Genomic DNA, 21,764 nt, shown 5'->3' on the forward strand with positions numbered 1-21,764 from the left:
TATAGTAGTTCCATAGCAGTTCCCATCAGGGTCAATACAAATAACGTTAAGGCCGTATAAATGGACTGGCATATACAGCCTTTAAAATACAGATTTATTGCTCCTCGACATCACTGGGAATTCTGCTATGGATTGGAAAGAGTCATGTGATGTTTTCATATTAATCTCAGCTAAAAGTGCAGTACATTCAAGAGAGGCAGTCATCAACCTTCATAAATCTCTGTATCAGCTTCAGATTAAAGCCTCCTGTTCCTGGGCACAGCAGAACAAAGGCCTGATGGTCGCTCAGTTGATTTACAATGGGTGCTAGGAAAACATGTCCGTGTTCTGTGTAACACACTCAGGTGAGTATTCTACAAATGTCTATTTATTGTACAGATAATTTTCTAGTTTAGATGGACTAGAAATGTAGACTCTCTAAGCTCACAAGTTCCATCTTTGACATTGCTGCTGAATCTGCAGACTCAACTTAGGTAAATTAGTTGAATTTATTACCAATCAAAGCAGGAAAATGAGAAGTAACAAAAATCCTAAAATCACTTTCCCCCCACCCCTCTTTCCTTCATGGGCTTTAACGTTATTCCCGATTCTCTATCTCCTGGCCCCAAAGATGTCGAGGAACAGGGAAAGGGGGTTACAGTCATTTCCTCACTTGAGGTTCCTGCTGCTGCTCTCCCCACCTGCAGCAGGAGAACTTCTTCCCCTGCTCCAGCATGGGTTCCCTCCTATGGGAGACAGCACTCCATCAACTCCAGCGTGAGTCCCTCCCACGGGGTACATCCTCCAGGCACAGGCTGCTCCAGAGTGGGTCCCCTGTGGGGTCACAAGTCCTGCTGGCAAACGTGCTCCAGCATGGGCTTCTCTCTCCATGGGGCCAGATCCCTGCCACAAGCCTGCTCCAGCACAGTCATCCCATGGGGCCAGAACCTTCTTTGCGCATCTCCCTGCTCCAGTGTTCGCTCCTCCCTGGGCTGCAGCTGCATCTCTGCTCCCCACAGACCCCCTTGGGCTGCCTCTCCATGGGCAGCACCAGGGGCTGCAGGGGAATCTCTGCTCGGGCACCTGGAGCACCTCCTGCCCCTCCTGCACTGACCTGGGTGTCTGCAGGGCTGTTCCTCTCACGTATTCTCTCTTCTCTGGCCACAATACTTCCACACAGTATTTTTTTTTCTCTCCTTAAATATGTTATCACAGAAGCATTATTAACATTCCTTACATGTTAAAGATGGGCTTGGCCTTGGCACCAGTGGCAGCTCCATCCCGGAGCCAGCTGTTATTGGCCCTGTCAGACATGGGGGAAGCTTCTGGCAGCTTCTCACCTGCCATCCCTGTGATCCCCTCCCACACACTCCACCAAAACCTGGCCACGGCAGCCCAGTACACTGAGGAATGTTGCCCTTTGACACATACACAGGGGCTGGTTGAAAAGTCAATGAAGACCCTTGTGGAATCCATCGAAGTGTAGCTGACCACAGTGCAGCCATCTCCATCTGCGTTGCTATCCAAGGTTCTGCTTACAGCCACTGCAATGTAAGGCTGCACTTGCCTCCCTCTCAAGATAGCCAAGAGAATCAGAGCCATTTTGATGCCAGTAACTTTTGGACACCATTCTTAATTCTGTGGACGAAAGCCACCCCAGGTAGATTAACTCTTAATGCACCAATCTTTCCTTTTCTAATCACAGCATCAATGCCTATATTCATGATGATCAAAGAATATTAAGTTTCTGGTCCCCAGAGATAAAAGCTCTTATTCAAGGGCTGAATGCTCATACTAGAACTCCGTGACCTGACCTGAGGGCTGCTGTGTGACTCAGCATGCACACTGCACACAGGGCCTCTGCAAGAAGGGGTGCCTACAGGTGTGTCCGACCATGTGAAAAAAACAGAATATTTCTCTCCTGTTGCATTCTAACCAGTTGTATCCCAGGTTTTATGGAGGGTTTTTTCAGTTTAAATTCATCCATTTTCAAGACATAATTCAGGGAATCTTTTCACTTTCATCTCATGTTATTTGGTTAGTGATTAAAAAAAAAAATAGCTGAATAAACTAACATGAAGTTTTCCATATGAATGTGAGTGTAGTCTATTAAAAGGGACTGTTTACAATACCAATATGCTTCTGCAGAGGAAATAACATGCAGGTTTAATATGATGATAAATGCATTTGTGGGGTTACAAAGAGAAGTGGATGGAAACTCGTGAGTGGAAGGTGAAACCAAATAATTAAGCAGCAAAATGCTACATGGTACATTTTCAAATTCACTGACATGTGAAAAGAAAAGAGGAAATCTGCTACTGAGAGTTGTGGACCAACAACAGGATATACAGTCATTGTTCTGGAAGAATGTAGAAATTACTATTAATTTTAAATGAGACCTGTTATTCCAACAAATAACATAACATGGAGCAAATAAGAAAGAGGTTACCCACCCAGACAATTATTTCACAGGTGAGTTGAATGACAATGTTGTTTTTTGAATAAGCAAACTGAGCTAGAGCTTGATAGTTTAATAGGCAGTATTTTAAAAACACATTCTCTTTAGAATATTATGTCTGTGTAAGCTACAAATTTCAATAACCTCCTGAAGTTCAGATTCCAGTGTTTACTTCTTTGACTTGCCTCTGTGAAACTGGGAGGTTTACGTACTCCGGGCACAAAGTAGTCTTAAATCCCTCAGCCTTCCTTCCATATTCAGGTCAGGAAGACACAGTATACTGTAGAAACTGAAAACCACTAGTGGAAACATATATCTACACTAAAGTAGAATCTGTGGCAAAAATGAACCTTGGATGGCTATCTACTCCCTGGCTACATATTTGGAGGCAGAGGTGAACTAATGACTTATAAAAGAAACAGAGAAACAGTCAAGTTTCTTTGAAGGTCAGCTTAAGTAATTAAGAGAAAATCAATAGACCAGTTGGCTCTTCTCACTAATATATTTTTACAAGGTTAAAAATTACCCACCATCCTAATACATGTAATGAAGGATTTTTGGGTTTAATCTTTTTGCAGTATTCAGGTTTGTCTTTTTGCAATTGTCATACTTTTCTTGCCTCTCCATGTGAATACTGCCTTAATAGAGTATTTTATTAGCACTCCCAGATAAAGTTCACATTAACTATTCAAAGAACTGAACAAACAGGCATAGCATAATCTGATTTCTTGTCCACACACAGTAACTCTCCAAATCAGCCCTGGTTTAGTTCAGCTTGTCTTCAGGAGCTCTGGGGATGTCCACTGCTCTACACCCTGATTGGGATATCTGTTATTTCTGTGTATCACTTCAGTCAAGGATAAGCTAATAAAACTGCAATACTTTGGTTATATTTAACCTTCAGCTATTATTGATTATTCATAAAGCAATGCTAAGAAGTTTTTCATCTTTGTATCTCTATTAACTGTAACTGCTTCTTCCAAGTGCTGGTTATTATAACATCACCATTTTAGTGAGGTTATTGAAAAGCCTTTATTGAGAATATCATGTGAACTAACAAGAAAAGAGCATCTGACCATCTTTAATAGTCTTCTGCCCCTGAAACTTTTGGCTACAGCTTTAAACTGACAGGACAATAGCCTGAATTGTTCAGTCTAATTGAAACAACTCAAAATCCTGTGTATCCCACATGAATGCAAAGTCCCTTTGTCTCAGTATCACAGTGTCAGAAATAAGAGACATATATTGTTACTACTAGCTTTAAATGGAAATATGGAGGTCTAAGTATCAGCTGTATGACATGCTAGAAATCATAATGGAGGAGACAAGGAGTCAGCCCAGGAGAGGCTCCCATGTGAAGTGATGCACAAGGAAAATCAGCAGATAGAAATTTGAAAGGTTGAGTTAAAATCTCTATGAATCTTGTCAAGACTGAAGCCCAAAATAAGGAGAACTGTATAAAATTCCATTAAGAGACTTTGATATTTAATTGGATTATCATCTTTCTAAAAGAATGTTTCATGAGTAACTCTTATCTGTAGTTCCTGACCATCCCTTTAGGTAAATCTCACCAGGCGAGGACAATACTCAGTAGTTCCTGTCACTCATATCCCAGTGTCTATAGGAAGGGTCTTTCACAGATCAGGATGTTGGGGAAGGCTCTGACGGTTGCTGCTGTTCTGAAGGGTTGGCACTGATGGCTACATTTTAAATTCTTAACTCCTTCAATGTATGGAATCAAAACTGGCATTTCCTAGTGGAAATCCATGAACAACTGGAACATCTAAGACACAAATCCTCAGAAAAAAGTATTAGCTAAACTGGTACCAATGATCAAGGATTAAGGACTGTGATATGATCAAGGAGTGTCATTTACCTGCACTTTCTGTCCTTCAGCTTTCCTAAGGAGATGGGAAGGGACCTTTTTCTTATATCCTCTATAACTACTAAAGAACCCATTTGAGTAAATCAATTAGTGAATAAGTCAAAGTTGTTTTATTTTGTCTTTTAATTATTTGGAGGATGAGAAGAGGTATTTCAAATCAGTGTGCCACAAATCCAGTCAGCAGCTCAGCCTGCAAGCACCGAGCTGTGTAAATCTGAGTAAGAAATAGAAGCACTGGGTTTCTATTCTATCCTCAGGACCAGACCCAGGACTTGGAACAGGTCAGCAGAGATTACTGGAAAGTATGAAAGAATTCAAGGAGATGAAGGCGTGGGAAATTTTGGTTGAATTATAAAAGTCACTGCACACATCAAGGTTGAAACTAGATGATCTTTCAGGTCCCTTCCAACCCTAAACCTTCTGTGATTTTATGATTATATACAACTGAAGTCTAGTATTTCAATTAAATAACATTTTACCTTTACTTCTTTAGTAAAAGACTTTAATGGAATTACTGAGATGTACTTTCATAGCGTCACTGCATTTGAAAAAAAGACACATTGGAAAAGATTTAGTTTACTGTAAGTCTATCTAAGAACTAGTTACTTAATTTGTGAACACACTGCAGAAGACATGGACAGTTCAATCTGAAAATAGTTCAAAGTAAAAATCAAAGTAAAATAGGAAAAACAGTAAGTAATTTGAAAATCAAGAGGAAAGGTTAGGAGTAAATGAGCAGAAAAACTAGACAGTGTGCTCTGGAGATAAATGCATGCTCTCATTAGGTAGACAAGGATTACAACACCCATTAGTCAGGTCAAAACAAAAAATTTTAAATTTAAGCAACAGCAATGAAAATTTAAGTTAAGCATTAGGGAAGATCATACAGTACAGCAGCTTTTATCTTGGGGAGAGTAGTGAAATCATCACTGGAAGACAGAGCTAAATTAGACACCTTTATATTCTGTCTGCTCAGAGATAGTCTGTCTTCATGACAGCAACCTATTTGATTAAAAAGAGAATAATTATGACAAACAATGAATGAAAAAAAAAAAAGACAAAACTTCAGCTAACTTTCAGAGCTGGGCAGACTGTTGAAACACTGAGCTGAACCATTTATATAGTTTCTAGCTTTAAAAAAAAGTATTCCAACATGAACCAAGTCACAAGAGTGATCCATTGTATCTAAATTTCTTCATGGAGAGTCTGTAAGATCTAATCTCTGTCTGGTGGGGTTTTATCCATACAAAAAACTTGTGTCATTGCTCCTCTGCTCCTCATCTTTAAATTTTTCTTTCTTCAGTTCCTCTTGGACCCTCTGCCATCCCCAAGCAGGTCAATCCTGTGACTGTCCATCTAATGAGTGCAGTGGGTGCAGAATTTCACCACATGACTCATGTAAGGAGAGCATCACACACATATTCAGAGAAATCACAGCCACAGTAATACATTGTGATTTTTGAGTGTAAAGGTGTAACGGTTGGGATTTTTTTCCTTCTCTGATTCTTTGGGATTATGTTAGAAAACATGAAGATGTCAATGTTTGTGCAGGTCTAATGTAAGGCTGAACAAGCAGCTTTTGTGCCACTGCACTTTAAGCTGCAGATGTTCCATCATATTGGAGCTCTTTATCAACCACCAGGTTCTACAGTGAACTGTACATTCAATGTCATGCTGAAACGGCTGTGAGGGTTTAAATGCAGCTGAAGGCTGCAGCTGATGATCCTGGTGGTCTTTTCCAACCTTATTGAATCTACAGTCCTAAAATAACATTATGTGTTACACAGGGAACTTGTGTGTTGAACAAAGGAACTGCTGCAGGGTGAGGCAGAGGAATGATCCCTTCAGCTAAGCTCCTCTGGTGCCAGACCCTTTGGGAGGTGTTCAGGTCTTCAGCAAAACCACCACAGCAGGAGCAGGACCGTTCCTAATGCAGAGTCACAATTCAAAGAATCACAGAATGTCCTGAGTTGGAAGGGACTCACAAAGATCACCAAAGTCCAACTTCTGGCCCTGTACAGGACAGCCCCAAGAACCCCACCCCATGCATTGTACAAACACTTCTTGAGCTCTGGTAGCCTTGGCGCTGTGACCACTGCCCTGCAGAGCCTGTCCAGTGCTCGATCACCCTCTGGATGAAGAACCTTTTCCTGATATCCAACCTCAACCTTCCTTGATTCAACCTCAGGCCATTCCCTCAGATCCTGTCACTAGTCACCACCGAGAGCAGTGCCTGTCCCTCCTGAGGAAGCTGCAGACTGCGATCAGGTCTCCCCGAAGTCTCCTCCAGGCTGAACACACCAAGTGCCCTCAGCCGCTCCTCCCACGGCTTCCCCTCAAGGTCCTTCACCATCCTCATGGCCTCCGTAGGACAATAACAACTCTAGCTCTTTCTTATACTGTGGTGCCCAAAACAGCACAAAGGACCCAAGGTGTGTGTTCAATTCCCATTTTTTGTTAACTCCTGGCCATGGCTAGGCAGGCAGAGCCCACTGCACGGCTGAGCCTTCCGTCCGCCAGGGCAGCCCCTCAGGGACCTACCCCAGGCCCCAAGAGCCCAGCCGCCATGTCCCACTCCATCCCAGCAGCCCCCGCGCTGCTCGGCCCATCATTCCCTTCGCCTCTCCCCGGGCTCTGCACGACCATCGCTCCCCGGGGCCGGTACTCGGCGCTGTCTGGGGCCTCAGCACCACCCGTGCCGCCCCTGCCTGAGCGCGGCCCCGGGCCGGGCCGGTCCGGGCACAGGGACACGGGGACGCGGACACAGACAGACACACACCCGCCGCCACACGGGCTTGGCCGAGGGCGCCGCGCATCCCGACTAGCGCCGGCCAGGCCGCGCGATCTGATTGGCCAGCAGTGCCGGTCACTCAGGCGCGCGGCGCGGCATCGCGCGACCCGATTGGCCATCAGGGCGGTCACTCCGGCGCGCGCCGGGCGGGGCGGGGGGGAGAGGCGGGACCTGGGCCCCGCAACTGCCGGGTCCGCGCGCGCCCCGCGCCACTGCGGCTGCGCGCGCGCGGGGCCGTTAGAGGCGGCGGCGGCGGCGGCGGGTGGGCGAGCGAGCGGCGCGCGCCGGCCCCGGCCCCGGTCCCGCTCCCGCCCCGCCCCTCCCGCGGTCACGTGACGCGGGCCCCGAGCGCTCGCGTGCGAACCGGGCGCCCCGCGCGCGCCCCCCCGCGCGCCGCCCGCCGCCGTTTCGGTTTCATTTCCGGCGGCCCCGGGCCCGGAGCGGCGGCGCCGAGTGGAGCCCCCGGCGTTGCCGCCCCCCTCCCCTCCCGTCCAGGGCGGCCACACCCCCGGGCTCGGCGTGAACCGAGCGCCCCCGCCCCGCACACACACACCGCTCCTCCCCCGCCTGCGCCGGCACAGAGAAAGGGAAGGGAGGCGGCGCCGGGCCTGGGTCTCCCGCACCGCGCTCAACATGGAGGAGCTGGTGGTGGAGGTGCGGGGCTCCAACGGGGCCTTCTACAAGGTACCGGGTGCTCGCGGCCGGGCCGGGCCCCAGAGGAGGGAGCGGGGACGGCAACGGGAGGAGGAGGAGGCGGCGGCGGCTCCTCCTCCTCCTCCCCGCGCTGAGGGAGAGCGGAGGCCCCGGGGCAGGAAGGAGGAGAGAGAACCGGGCGGGGGTGGAGGCCGCGGAGGGTCCCTCGCGGTGGCCGTGCAGAGCGAGCCGGGGGCCGCCGGGGCTGAGGGGACTCGAGGCCCGATAAGGAGGGAGAGCGGGGAGGCCTCGGGCCTTCCTCCTTTGTGGGAAGGGGCGCCCGGGGCCGCCTTGTCCCGGCGCTGAGCGAGGATCAGCGCTGGGATGGGGCATTAATTGCTAAATCCTCAGCTTTTGTCGCTACTTAAGGAAAGTCTCTCTCGCCGTCCGGGTTTCCAGGAGAGCCGCACTGCATGAGCACGGCCTGCAAGGCGGGGAGGAGGGGAGCCCTCGTTAATACACATTCCTGATAAAATGCTGTGGTGGATTCTTGGTCCTAATGCCATGCCAGGGGAAGCTGCCTAGTGTTATTAAAGAGAGCATTGCTTGGCCAGATATATCTGTGCTGAGTCGCTAAATTCACGTAGTTATCAAATGTACTTCTTACTGAAATTACTTAGTGGCATTCCATGTTTGTTTCCAAGCCCTTGTGCTTAATAAAGCCATCACTGAGATTTGAACATATATTCTGAGCGCTGAATATGTTTTATTAATACCGTGTAGTATTGTGTGGCTTTGCATGAGTTGGGTTGTATTAATCAGCTTATAAATATGGAATCATTTGTAGTTTTACAGAAAATAAAATTCAGATATGGTGGGTTTGGGCCTACTATCATTGATCTGTTACCAGCACACCAGGAACAGCCATGGATCAGTTTCTGCAAGTCTCCCAAGGTTTAAATGTTCCTAGGACTTTAAAAACTGGGCCTAGTTATTGTGCGACATCCAATATTTATGTTAGCAATGAAGGACCGGGTAGAGTTTCACACTCACATGTTCCTGGGGTAAGCCAGGTAGATATCCAAATGATACAGTTCCAACACTTCCGAGTTTTTCTAAGAAAAAAAGACCTCTTAAAAGGTTATTTTTAAAATACATATGCTAGTATCTTATTCTGGAAATAATACATATTTTTTTTAAGTATGTATGATACAAATTAGTGGCAAGTAAGCATCCTGTGAGCTCACAGTGTTGTAGTCAAAGTTCCAAATTGTATATTCCTTCCTGGAATTAAATAATCTAGCACTTTTAAAAATCGGGTTTACATTTTTAAAGGTACAGTATTTGGTCAGAAAGAAGCAGAAGGAGTAAAATATATTGCACAGAGGAATTTTTAATGAGGTTGTTATCAGACTAGTTACACACTGATGTGAAAGATGATGTTAATAATGACATGGTGCATTCTTTAGTCATAAATATTACCGAAGAAACCTGGGAGAATTGAAAGCTTCTGGAACTTATATTGTTTATGTTCAAGTTGATACCATGGGGCCCTTTCATCCCTGCGTGTAGGTGAAAGCTTCATTTGAGCATATGTTCATGGAAGCTTATTCATGATTTAGTGTAACCAAGTTTTAACTCAGACATTGCCCCAAGCTGTATGTTATGTTTGTCCTTTAACTTTTAGAAATTTTGACAGGAATTTTTTTTGTTTCCTCTTAATCACTAAGCAAGAAGACTTGGTTAAATTGTCTAAAGGGAAAAATGGGCATATGGATTTATCTGCCTTCACCTGAACTACCTCTTTAGATGGAGCATCACACTTAAGATAAATGCAACATTTTTTTTTAAAAAGAATAAAAAAGTGGGAGTTGTTTTACACCCTCACGCGATAATGTTAGGTGTAAACCATCAATGTTGCTCTTTTTTCTAGTTTTCTAGTTTGAATTACTTGAGTTCTAGTTACAGATTTTTCTTTCATCATAATGTCTGAGTATCACTCTGTTATAAATTAATTAATCAAAATTTTTTCTTGCGAGTTTTATGCCGATCTTATAGGAGGGCAGTTTGGTTGTAAAAAATGAATGTTGACCCAGCATAACAAGAAGTGTGCAGTGATGTCAAGTGTGAATTTAGTTGCAGGATGCTTTTACTTTTTTCATTTAAAAAGTTTCTTTAAGCAGCCTCCTGAGAAGTGATTTACAACAGAAGTAACGTTTCAAACACATCAAAACCAAAACAGTTATTTTGTTCAGTCTCATGGTTTACTAATACCTGGTGAAGATTTCTTTGGCTTTGAGTAATTCTGAAGATCTTAATGAGAATATGTAAATTTTTTGGGAAAATACTCCTCTCTTGATACTAAGACATGGAAGAGGAGGAGTATGAGGCTGGTATAGTCAGGATGGGACTACGTGGCTCAAGTAGGCTCAATTGTGGCTTCAGGTTCTTATATCCTACTTGCAGGTCTCTTTGAGGACCTGAGCATTTTTGACTGTACCCAGCAGCATCTGGATCTTGATGGTACAAAACTGCCCATCTAAACCCTGCTAAAAGTAATAAACCAGTGTTTTCTGAGATATATCCAGAGGGTTCATGTTCTGCACAAAACATAGGAGATGGTTTGAGGATGCCTTCATACCCAGCTGTAAGATTTTAATTAAAATTTCATCCTGGTCAGGTGCACTGGAATACTGGAGAGTGTTGATGTGACTGCTGTAGTGGAGGCTAGTTCTTTCTGAATGGAATTTAAGTGCTGCTTAGTGAATACTTTGTACTTAAATGATTTTTTTCCTCCTTGCCTAAAATGAATTATTCAGTGGAAAGCACAGTGCAGTCAATGGGCATGATTCAGGGATAATTGACAATCTGGTACCTAGAGATGCTTAGTCATGACTTGCTATGTGGTTGGGCCCAGAATCCTTGGAAAGAAAATGTTAGATTTCCTTACTTATGTTATGAAGACTGGTCCAACAAACCACCAGGACTATGAATCCAAGGGGTGGGAACTGCCTTTTTGCAGCTCACAGCCAAGTAACTAAATCTAGAAGATGTGCAGTATTAGGGCATATATGCTCATATCTTTTCTTGTATAGGAGCAGTAAATTGGGTTTTGAAGTTCTTGTCTCATTCACAGAGGACTAGTAGACAGCCTTTGTCAAATCTTTTTGGGATTAGCTTTAGGTATTTCCCTCTAAAAGGGGACATGCTGGATGCCTTTCCAACATGGGATTGATTTTTTTTTTTTTTCTCCAGTTTGGGAGTGAGTCTCTCTTGTGTCCTCTGCTAAAGATGGAAACCATCCTGTTTATGAGGCAGATAGTTTTGGAATAGTGTATATTGTTAACATCTATATGTTGTCTGTAACCCAATTTTTGCCAGTTCTTGCGCTATAACCTTGTGAAAATCTTCCACTTTTTATCCCAATAGTTTCAGCACCTTGCTGTTGTTTGCTTGGTTTTATAGATAACTTCGTTGAAGCTACAACTGATAAAATAATTCATCTTTCTTACTACTTTATTACTCCAGGTTTCACTGTTAGCAACTGTTCCTGTGGCCCTCTGTATCCATTTTTTTTCTTTCACTGTTCCATACAGACACCCTCAGCCAGTATCTCCAGTCTCTTTGTACATTCATAAGCCTGTCTGCCCAGCCCTTCTGAGGGTGACTGCCTGTACCCTTTTTCCTCGTCTGGTGACCATTTCTGTGACTATTTTTCTTTCCCTATTCTGTTCCTTTGTATGTCCAGCCTTTCTCAGACTTGATTATCCACCGAGTTCCCTTTTGACATTCTCCTTCCAACAGGTATGAAATGTTACAGAACTGTTACACTAACAGTAGATGCACGTTTGTTATCAACATAGTTTTTTTTTATGTTAAAAAGCGTATTTTCCCTACTTTACCTTCTTACAGTTAATTATCCTCCTTTATTAAAATGGTTGACAATGCTCGAATCTGATGATGTGAGCAGACTTTTAAAAAAGCAACAAAATTTCATGGCAGCTGAAGCCTTTATTTTTTCCTTTGAAGTGTCTGTCATTCCATTTAGCATAAAAATAAAATATATGCTAGTGTTTCCAATAATTCTTTTTTAACAAATAATTTATAAAATTTAGACCATATATTCAGCATGTAACCATTCTTAAAACGTGAATGCTTATGTGTTTGGGAAATGCCATGCTGTAAACTTTTTTACTTAATTATATCTCAAGCATGGAGAGAACTGAAATGGTTTATGTGACTCAGAGTCAAATTTGGTGTAGAAAACTTATCACATGTGATTTTTTTTTTTCCACATTAGAGAAGAATCAACCTTTGCCATTCTAAAATGTGCTTCTGTTCACAGATAATTTTTTGTGTACTCTTTCTTGGTATTTCTTCTGTTAGCAATAGTGGTATCTCAGCTGCTGCAGTCTTTCAATGTCCTCCTACCTCATTTTGCTTCCATCCAGTTTCACTTTGTTTTTAAGACATTTCATCTTGGTGTTCAAATTCATCAGAGCCACTGTTCCGTCCCTTCATGGGGGGGTGCATTTTAAACTCACACATGTGCACCTTTATGTTTGAATTTCCATGCCTACTTATGCTCTTTATCTAAAAAAAGGCTGATGAATGATTATTGTATTTCTTGTGATACTTTGTGTGAGATCAGAGCCTCTTCTCTACCTTATTGACATCTGGGGCTGGCTTGTCCTGTGTCTGTGAATTTGGATTATGGTGTTAAAGGCTTCATTTCTTTTTAGAGTCATCTGTAATTTCACAGGTATTACAAAAACAAGACAACCAAGCAGTTCTGATAAGCATTAATTTTGGTTTTCCAAAGGCATTCCTGCTTAAATACTAGATTTTTAAGTAAAACTTAGAAATGTTTCAGACCTTTTCTGTTTCTTCTTGGAATTGTACAAATTGAAATATATAGTGCTAGAGAGTCCAAATACATTTTTGTACCACAGATCTGTTTAAGTATTTATATTGGAGGAAAATTGACATAATGGTGTGGTACAGACAATGGTAAACTGATGTGATAAGTATGTGACATTTTTCTGTGTCACAAGTAACTGAAAAACAAGGAAAACCCCTTTCTCTGGATAGATAGGATTAGGCAACCAAATATTAAGGACTGTATTAATAGTCATTATTTTATTTTGAATGGTTGTTTTTAAGGATGAATATTACAGAGAGGTCTGCAGAAGTGTTTCATATATTGCGTACTTGAAATTAGATATTTGGCAAGGCGTTGTTCACTTTGTAATTAATTAAAAGTTTATTCCAATTAACTTTTGTAATTTTGCAAGACTCTAAATTAAAAGACAAACCACAGTGTTATGACATCAGTGTTTTTGGCCAGGCTGAAGTGAAAAACAGGTATTCATTCATCTGTTTCTGTGGTTGACTCTTCTGAACTTCGTGTAAGCTAAAGAAATTCAGATTTGTAATTTTCCCTGGCAGTGTCTGTATTGATGCTACCTGTGTTAGGTCAACAGTTTAACCTATATTCCTGGTTCAGGTTCCCTCAGGTTTCTGGGTTGTGACCAAAGCAATGTGGAAGAACTGTTTAAGGAGAGCTTAAACAGGACAGCGTAGTTCATTCCTCTTTCAGCCATGTGTCTCAAGTTTTACCTTTTCCAGATAACATAATTGCTAAACTGTTTGAAGGTCCACGCTAGTCTTCAGCTTAACTTAAATTTATTTGTTGCACATCCTGGTTTACTTATTAATGGTAGGTTTTAGCATTATTACCTTTAATTAGGTATGTTGCTGTAGTCCCTAGGATTCTGCTCAAGATGAGTTGGATGTTAGGAGCTCTCTTGCATCTCTCTCTGGATATGAGATGTAGTCTTGCTCTTTGCTGCTATGCTTGTGAATTTTTCTGCTGTTTCCTGTCATTTTTTCAGAGTTCTGTTTAGGACACCTTTTGGTGTTTTCATCACCACAGAGGTGATGACTTCTCCCAAAGTTTCTTTCATACAAGGAAAGGTGATTTTTTTTTTTGACATTTTATAAATATGAGAAAATTAAGTATCAACAAATTCTTTCTCAGGGCATGGCTTGTGTTACTCTTACCTGTTTTCCTGAAGGCTATTAAGTGTTGCTGGTATCATTTCTGTTGAATTTGCTTTGTAAAATAATCTCTGCTTTTACATACTCAAGTATTACTGTTAATCCTTGTCCACTTTGTGGCACAAAGGAGCCATACCTAATCTCTGGTAGTGGTCACAGTGTTTTTCAGGTATTAAAGGCATCCGTTTCAGCTGCATCTGTAAGAATAGGTGCTTCTAAGTTGCACATGACAAACATTGGAAGAAATGTGGGTGAAGCCTTTGAAGGTGATATGTGTAATGTTGTGAAATGTGTCAGGACTACCATTGTATTGTTCAAATGCATATCCAGTTCTGGAATCTTCTTACAGAATACACCGTAATATGAAACATAAGCTAAATATTCAGTATCCATAATGATCAGCTGAGAGCTCTGTTGCCTCTTTATGTAAATACCATTTCTTTATTGATATGAACATGATCTTGAGATATGGTCTTAAGTCTTCTTTACACCTTGTCATTGAAAAACATGCTGTGCTTGTAATCCTCTTTGGAGGAGTATGGAATTTTGAAATATGTAATTATGCAAATACTTTTGGTGACTTTTTTTAAGTCTCCTTGGCTTGCTAGCAATAATAGTCTTGTTTTTAAGATTATTGAGAGGTGAACAAGGTGTAAAATAATTTTTTGCTGTTATCACTGTGGCTTTCTTTTGACTTCTATTCACAGTGGCGTTGGTTATGTTTCAGTTATCAACTTGGAGGGTGTTTTCTTCCTTGTACTGAATGACTCTGAGTGATGATGTTCATGTGCATGTACCACTTAGTTTTAGTATAGCCAATTCTTGGAACTCTGTATCAATCATCAGGTGTTGCTCTTCTTTGATACTGAGATACTGCTGCAACTCAGGAAATGCTTTGGAACACTTTATAAAGCAAAAATAGCAAAGTAATTTTTTAAAAACCATTTAGGTTCCATATAAGAGAAACTCTTACCTTCTTGTAAGAGATAAGATCTCGTCTTGGAAACTTGCAAGGGCAGAATAATAAAATGGAGAATAATAAAATGTTCCATACTTCATTAACTAATTCTACAGAAGTGGTAGTTGCTGCTAAATTATTTTCAATTTCCTGAGAATTTTTTGATCTACTAAGGTGCATCTCTATTAGGAGAACAAACTAATCTGTTCTTTCTTGCTCATGGGCTTTTATCTACGTACCTTACAATGATACTATGTGTGGACTAATGTTAGTGGAATACTCAGCACTTCAGCAACTTGTTCCAGAAGTTCATAGAGGTACTTTAAAAAATAAAGAAAAAAGACCCCACAGTCTTTTCATCCCTGGTTAACCTGTGATCTCCATCATTTGAGGCTAATAAAAATATTTTCACTGATAAATCCCAAAGTTCTTTGAGTAGTGGTCTTGCTGTTTTGTAGATGGGGAGGGGGGAGGTGGACCTTTGGGGCTCTAAGCTAAATATTGATCAAACAAACATCAGTCAATTGAGTGCATAAGGCAGGAGAAGCCCTCAGTGCTGAATTCTGGTTCTGTCCTCTGCTTCATGGTGGCATGGGAGAGCACAACTGCTGTCCATTCCCCAGGAAAAAAGGGAAGGAATTCTGCAGGGCATTTATCTAAAGTTTGTGCTCTACAGAATTAAAGTGTGATGAAGTAAATATGGGGAAGATTCTGTTGAACTTGATATAGATGACTTTTGCTAGTGTAGTGTTCAAATGTACTTTGAGGTAAAAGAGAGAAGAGACAGGACTTGGAGGTTTTGTGGGCTTTGGTTTCATTTATTTTTTAGGGAATACTGATGTTTAATTTCTTTGCCTGTCTGTACATTAAATGTGATTATAAAATCAAACATTTTTAACTCCTGAATGATCTTGTCATTTTCTACTAATCTCTGGTGTTACTTCTATAAAGTAGGAATAATGCCTTCATAGCTTGGGCATTCTGTTTGTGTATCAGTGCACTGGCAGTCAGGAACCCAAGGAGGTTATCAGCTTTCAGTATGTGTTTTATGTAAGTCTACTGCAAAATTTAAAAGGCTGACTTTAAAACATACTTATATTGTGAGATTCATCAATATTTGTGAAAAAGAGGTGTTTTACAGGTTTAAAATTGTTTGTCAAAATGTCCATAAGCATACCATAATTATACTTGGTTTCCTTCACAGGCATTTGTAAAGGATGTGCATGAAGATTCAATAACAGTTTCATTTGAAAACAAGTAAGTGTATTGCTGGTGTTGTACCTGTAAATGACAGAGTATCAACCTTGCATTTGATTAACCTAAATATGGCTTAGTGCAGAGAAGCGTTTTTTAGATACACTAAACTTGCTGCTGGCGTGTTTTAAAGTTGTATTTAGTATCTACTATTTTGTGCATTTCTATATAAATGCTTTTAATGGTTTAAATACTTACAAGTGCAAAACTATAGTAACATGGGTTTTGAATCATGTCGTTACCGAATTTACATGATGACAACCCTTGTTTCAGTAAGTCTCATGACTTTCTCATGTGAATGTCTTGCCTTAGTTTTAGAAGATTACGTTATTGTAAAATTTGTTCTGTAGATAAGTGATGAATACCGTTTTCTAATCTAGAAACCAAATTTATCCAGTGTTCATTAAAGAAACTGAAAATTGAAACTGTATTTAGACTGGATCCTGATCAAGTTTTCATAACCTGTAGTTGAACCAAAGAAAAAGAAGATACAGGCTTGTTTTGAAGGAAGTGTTATGAAATGTTTTTTAATCTGTGTTTCTAATATTGAGGTTAAAACCTGTAACTGTATATAGAGGGAGAACTTCTGCTGAAAGATTCAAAAGACTGCAGGTGACATCAGGGTTTCACCTAAGATGTTACTTAGATGTGTTTTTTCTTATGTATACATTGGATCACATTACCTTTAATACATATATGCACTAAAGCTCTACAGAATTCGAAAATGTAAAATTAATGGGTTAAGAATGATTGATTCTGTTTACAAAGAAGATGAAAATGTTTAGACCGTTCACTGTGTTTTTGTTTGTAGCTGGCAACCAGAGAGACAAATCCCATTCCATGATGTGAGGTTCCCACCACCTGCAGGCTATAATAAAGACATAAATGAAAGCGATGAAGTAGAGGTGTGTATGCTCCATTAACAGCTCTTGTCTTGAGAAGTGAGAGAATTCACTGTGAAAAGTGTTAGCCAAGCCGCTGGAAGGTTTGCTTCTGTGTTAGGTGCTGTCACCTTTTTTGATTCTAAGTACTACAGAAAACACAGTGTCAGGCACATCACCAAACCCAGAGTCTGACAGTTGTAAACCATGCAAATTCCATGTACCACAAAAGGCCATGTAAAGTCCATGTACCGCGTCCTCCATGCTGAGTTACAAATATGCTGATTTACAAATGTGATCAATGTTGCATTGATTACAGATCAGTCCTTTATTAGAACTGGATTAATTCATAAATAGATGATGAACTGTAGTTCTTAAGCTGTAAGGTAATAATGTCTCTGTTACCAAAGCTTCAAGCTGAACCAGATAATTTGCATTATATGTGTGTATACATAAAACATCGAAATATATGTGTATGTGTAAATACTTGTGTATATAGAGGGATTGACTTCAAAGCAGCACATTCTTAAAACCTCCTTAATTTATAAAATTACAACATTTATTTATTTTTATAATTAATTTAAAGAAAGAGAACTTACAAGATACTCATTTTGCTTGCATGCTCTGTAAGTTTTTAATTTGAAAGATAAGAAAATGGCAAAACTTCTGTAATGTGGATGTGGCTGATACCATGTATGTGCTAAAGAAGCGTAGATGTGTGTACTCTCTCTCACTCGCTGGTAGGACCTCATCAGACCTACACACAAAGAGAAATACTGTTGATTAAATATTAACCGGTGTAAAAGTTTGAATTATCTCTTTTGACTGCATGCAAGACTGAAGCAGCTAAATGCCAGTAGATTGGGTACTGTATTATTTATTATTATTTATCTATACAGTCTTGCTGTTACATGCTTTCTATGTTGTGCTCAGAGAATTCATGTACTAAGGTGTTTTGCTGGATTTAGTTCTTATGGAGTTCCTGATCATATTAGTGTCAGCTTTTGTGATGTCTTTCAAGAACATAATATATGTATTTTGTTTAGGTTTATTCCAGGGCAAATGAAAAAGAACCCTGCTGTTGGTGGTTGGCTAAAGTGAGAATGATAAAGGGTGAGGTAGGAGTATGCATATATACATATATATATATATTTTATATTTACTTACACTTTTTTCTTTCTTTTCTGTTTATATGTTGATGTACACTGTGGTTTGAACTAATCTCTCCATTTTTTAAGAGTTTCTTGATTAGGACAGTTGCAATTACCATTAACCTCAGCCTGAGAAGTCAAATTTGACTTGTACAGTTAACAAAAGTAACTTTTCCTTAATAGTGTAATGCTCACTCATGTCATAAAATATGTGGCTTGGATGATTTTATTATTTTTATATCAGTTCTACGTAATAGAATATGCAGCCTGTGATGCTACATACAACGAAATTGTCACAATTGAGCGTTTGAGATCTGTGAACCCCAATAAACCCGCAACAAAAGATACTTTTCATAAAATCAAACTGGCAGTTCCTGAAGATTTAAGGCAAATGTAAGTACAAGCGTTTCTTTATAACTTGTTTCAGAATGTGGGTAATTTCTTAAGCCTGAGACAAGACGAATAAAAATGCTTTTTACTGCTCTAAATTAACCCTCTGAAATAGAAGAATGTAAAAAATACAAATACTGATATGGTCATACTTCAAAAATAGAAAAGATGATTTTTAAATTGCAGCTTAGTCCTGGCGGAGGAAGCACTTTCTGCAAAATTTTAAGGCTTGTGTGTGGTACAGATTAAGATTTTTAGTCTTACAGCTGTTCAGTGATGCGCACAGGTTAATCTGAATCCATTCTCGGTCAGCTTATTATTTGATGATGGCTCTGGGAATAGTTGAACAATAATGAAACCTCTCAGAGTCTGATACAAAGCCAGCTAGTTTTCTCCTAGACCATGAGTGTGTTGTTCTCATATAGATATGGCTCTAAAAGTCAGATTAACACTTACTCCCCTGGTTTACCTTCAGGTGACTTTATACTTTTCTTCAGATGCATGTCATTGACTCAGTCTGTAATGAGTTATAAATTCAGGTTAGACTAAAACTTTCTGAAGTTAGTGTTACAGTATACACAAGTTCAGTTGGTGGTGAGTGGACAAAGGAAACCTAGAGAAGCCAAGCACAGCATGAGATGAGCTTAACGTTCTTAGAATGCTGCAGGGGTTACAATGAAATCACACATTTTACTGGTTCATGATGTGTTTGAAATCTTGAACTTGCTGATTATAGCTTTTTAATGTAGTTTTGTTTAACTTGTCATTTCACAGTTACACATACAGAAAATTTCTGAAATATTTCTAATCCTACTCTTGTAAAAACAAATGAAAGAAAAATTAGTAAAATAAATGATAGCAGAATAAAATAACACCTGCCTTGAAAGGGACAGCCTGGAAATCTTTATTTACATTCTTTGTACTTAGGAATTATTCTTTTTGGCTGTTAACCTTAAATGCAGTGGTTACTATTTTTAACTATATAACATTTTTATTCCTAGGTGTGCCAAAGAATCTGCACATAAGGACTTCAAAAAGGCAGTTGGAGCTTTTTCTGTAACATATGATTCTGAAAACCACCAGCTTATTATTTTAGTAAGTACAAATGTCTTACAGTATCGTTGGCAGTGGTTTGTTTCAAGGGTCCATGTGTAAACCACTGTTCTCTTTCTAAATAATTCAGTCAATCAACGATGTAACCACAAAGCGGGCGAACATGCTGATTGATATGCACTTTCGGAGTCTTCGCACCAAGTTATCCCTGATACTGAGAAATGAAGAAGCCAGCAAACAGCTGGAGGTATGTTGGTTATTTTCCCTGAAGTAATTTGAGTAAAACAGATAATAAAAAAATCCCTCATGCGTTTCTTAGCTGGTAGGACTTGCATTGGGGTGAGAGTAATGACGTACCGATAATAGTCTAGGTGGTAAAAAAGGCAGATGGAAGTGTCATCCAACAAAGATGTTTACACTTATAGGGCCTATTCTTTCAAAGGCTCATTTTTACCAGCAGGATTTTGTGGAGGATTAAATAAAAATATGTAGACACACATAGACGTGTATTTCTTTCATATTTTGAAGCATAAAATAATTAGCCATCATTGCACAAATAATGTCTCATATTTGGTAGCTTTAAAAATAGGTGCGAGTGAATATGTCATGATACTGATGGGACTAGAACTGGAGCTAGCAAAAGAATACAGCAAAAATGAGATGGAAGGGGTGAAGCTGATGTTGGTAGAATGTATGAAGGGCTAGGTTTGTCTATAGATAAAATGTTAGGAAATAATCTTACAGCAGATACAGCTTCTGATATTCCTGTGACTGGTGAGTGGGCGTTGACTGGCAAGAAGCTTGAGTCATACTTGTCCATGGGTAAAAGGAAAAAAAAAGAAAAGAAAAAGAGTAGGCTAGGAAATAAGGGGTTCTTTATACATCAGAATTAACATTTCTTCATGGTTTTTCTCCAATCTACAAACTAGAAAAAATAGCAACATTTCTGAAAACTTCTTAGATTCACTGTCAAGAACCAGAGGTACCACTTAAATTACTGTAATTCAGTTTGACACTGGTGTATACCAGCAGTGTTTCTGCAGAGCGAGGTTTCATTCCCCCCCCATGCCAACAGTTACCTGTATTTGAAGTGGGATGTCATGTAGTAGTTCAGGCCTCTTGTATCCAGTGGGTATGCTCACTGCTACAAGAAGTTCTCACTTCTGTTGTTCTCTCTTTAGTATCTTGATTTCTGTGTTTCAAAGCTGAAATCCAAGTTTGTTTGGGTTTTGATTTTTCTCAAGATGAAGGATGGACCAATTTTTCCTCCTTGGTGTTCCTTACTGAGCACCCCACTGTAGCTCTTCAGTAATCATTCCTCGTTATCTTCCTCCAGAACTGACAATTGTGTGGGCAGTTTACCTCTTGAAGTGCAAAGTATTATTTTGGAGGTGGGAAGAACAACAGCCGCTTTAGAGCTAATTCTCTTTACATGCCTCCACAAATGCATGCACCAACAACTGTTGTCATTGCTTCCTTTCCCAGACTAATCTTGGATTCTTCTTGACATTGTAACACTGAGGCTTTTTGCTGCTGTGAAGGTCTCAAACTTCATTTGGTTCTCACTAGAAAACCATTGTTAAACTTCAGTTTCTGCCTAAGCAGTACTTAAATAAAGCTTGTGAGATAAATATATACAGTTAAAATTTGTGTGACAAAAGTTGACTGGTATTTTGGCATTTGTGTTTCTTGTTGTTAGAGTAAATATAAAATCAGTTTCATCCAAAGTTGAAGGGAAAAGCTTCAGATAATAAAAATCATATTCATGAATTCTGTTGAGACTCTGACATACCAACAAGACTGCGCATGTCCATCTGCAGAAAAAAGATTTAGTGAACACTTTGGGCTTTACTGCATTATTAATAACAGTTGACTGTTTCCGTCAAATAAACCTTTCTATGTGTCTCATACTCACTGAACTTTAAAAGTCTGCCACTTCTTTTCTTCCAGCAGTTTTACCTATTCTGTTTTCTGAGTCATTATCACTAGACCAGCTTCTTTTGTTCTCTGGAGTTTTTTTCATCCTATTTGTTTTACCTCCTTTTCTACATATTAGCTTCTCGACTTGCATGGCTCCACTTCTCAAATGTGGCTTTTAGAACATCAAGTAAAATAACTGATTATTTTTTGTTTACGTTCTTTGCCAGTGGGTGTGACTTAGCTGTTTTGAGTGTCTTTCACATACTAAAAAGCCTGAATTTACAAGTGTTTTGCATTCTGGTTTATATTTTACTGTACCTAGAATTCAGTTCTGGCTGCTGTGTAGGTATT

At 40.2% G+C, this 21,764-nt stretch overlaps 1 protein-coding gene across 4 annotated transcripts in view; it reads left to right on the forward strand.

Moving 5' to 3' along the window:
- Window positions 1–7,612: 7,612 nt before the first annotated feature.
- The window catches only part of FMR1 (fragile X messenger ribonucleoprotein 1), a 30,560-nt gene continuing 16,408 nt past the window's right edge, over window positions 7,613–21,764 (forward strand). For all 4 annotated transcript variants that reach the window (XM_082289660.1, XM_082289662.1, XM_082289661.1 and 1 more), the window contains exons 1-7: window positions 7,613–7,797; window positions 15,969–16,021; window positions 16,830–16,923; window positions 17,946–18,017; window positions 18,295–18,443; window positions 19,442–19,535; window positions 19,624–19,740. In XM_082289660.1, the coding sequence (XP_082145786.1) occupies window positions 7,747–7,797; window positions 15,969–16,021; window positions 16,830–16,923; window positions 17,946–18,017; window positions 18,295–18,443; window positions 19,442–19,535; window positions 19,624–19,740 (630 nt within the window). In that variant the 5' untranslated portion in view covers window positions 7,613–7,746. The remainder of the gene's footprint in view (window positions 7,798–15,968; window positions 16,022–16,829; window positions 16,924–17,945; window positions 18,018–18,294; window positions 18,444–19,441; window positions 19,536–19,623; window positions 19,741–21,764) is intronic.

This window comes from Coloeus monedula (assembly GCF_965178545.1).
Source record: "Coloeus monedula genome assembly, chromosome: 12".
NCBI lineage: Eukaryota > Metazoa > Chordata > Aves > Passeriformes > Corvidae > Coloeus > Coloeus monedula.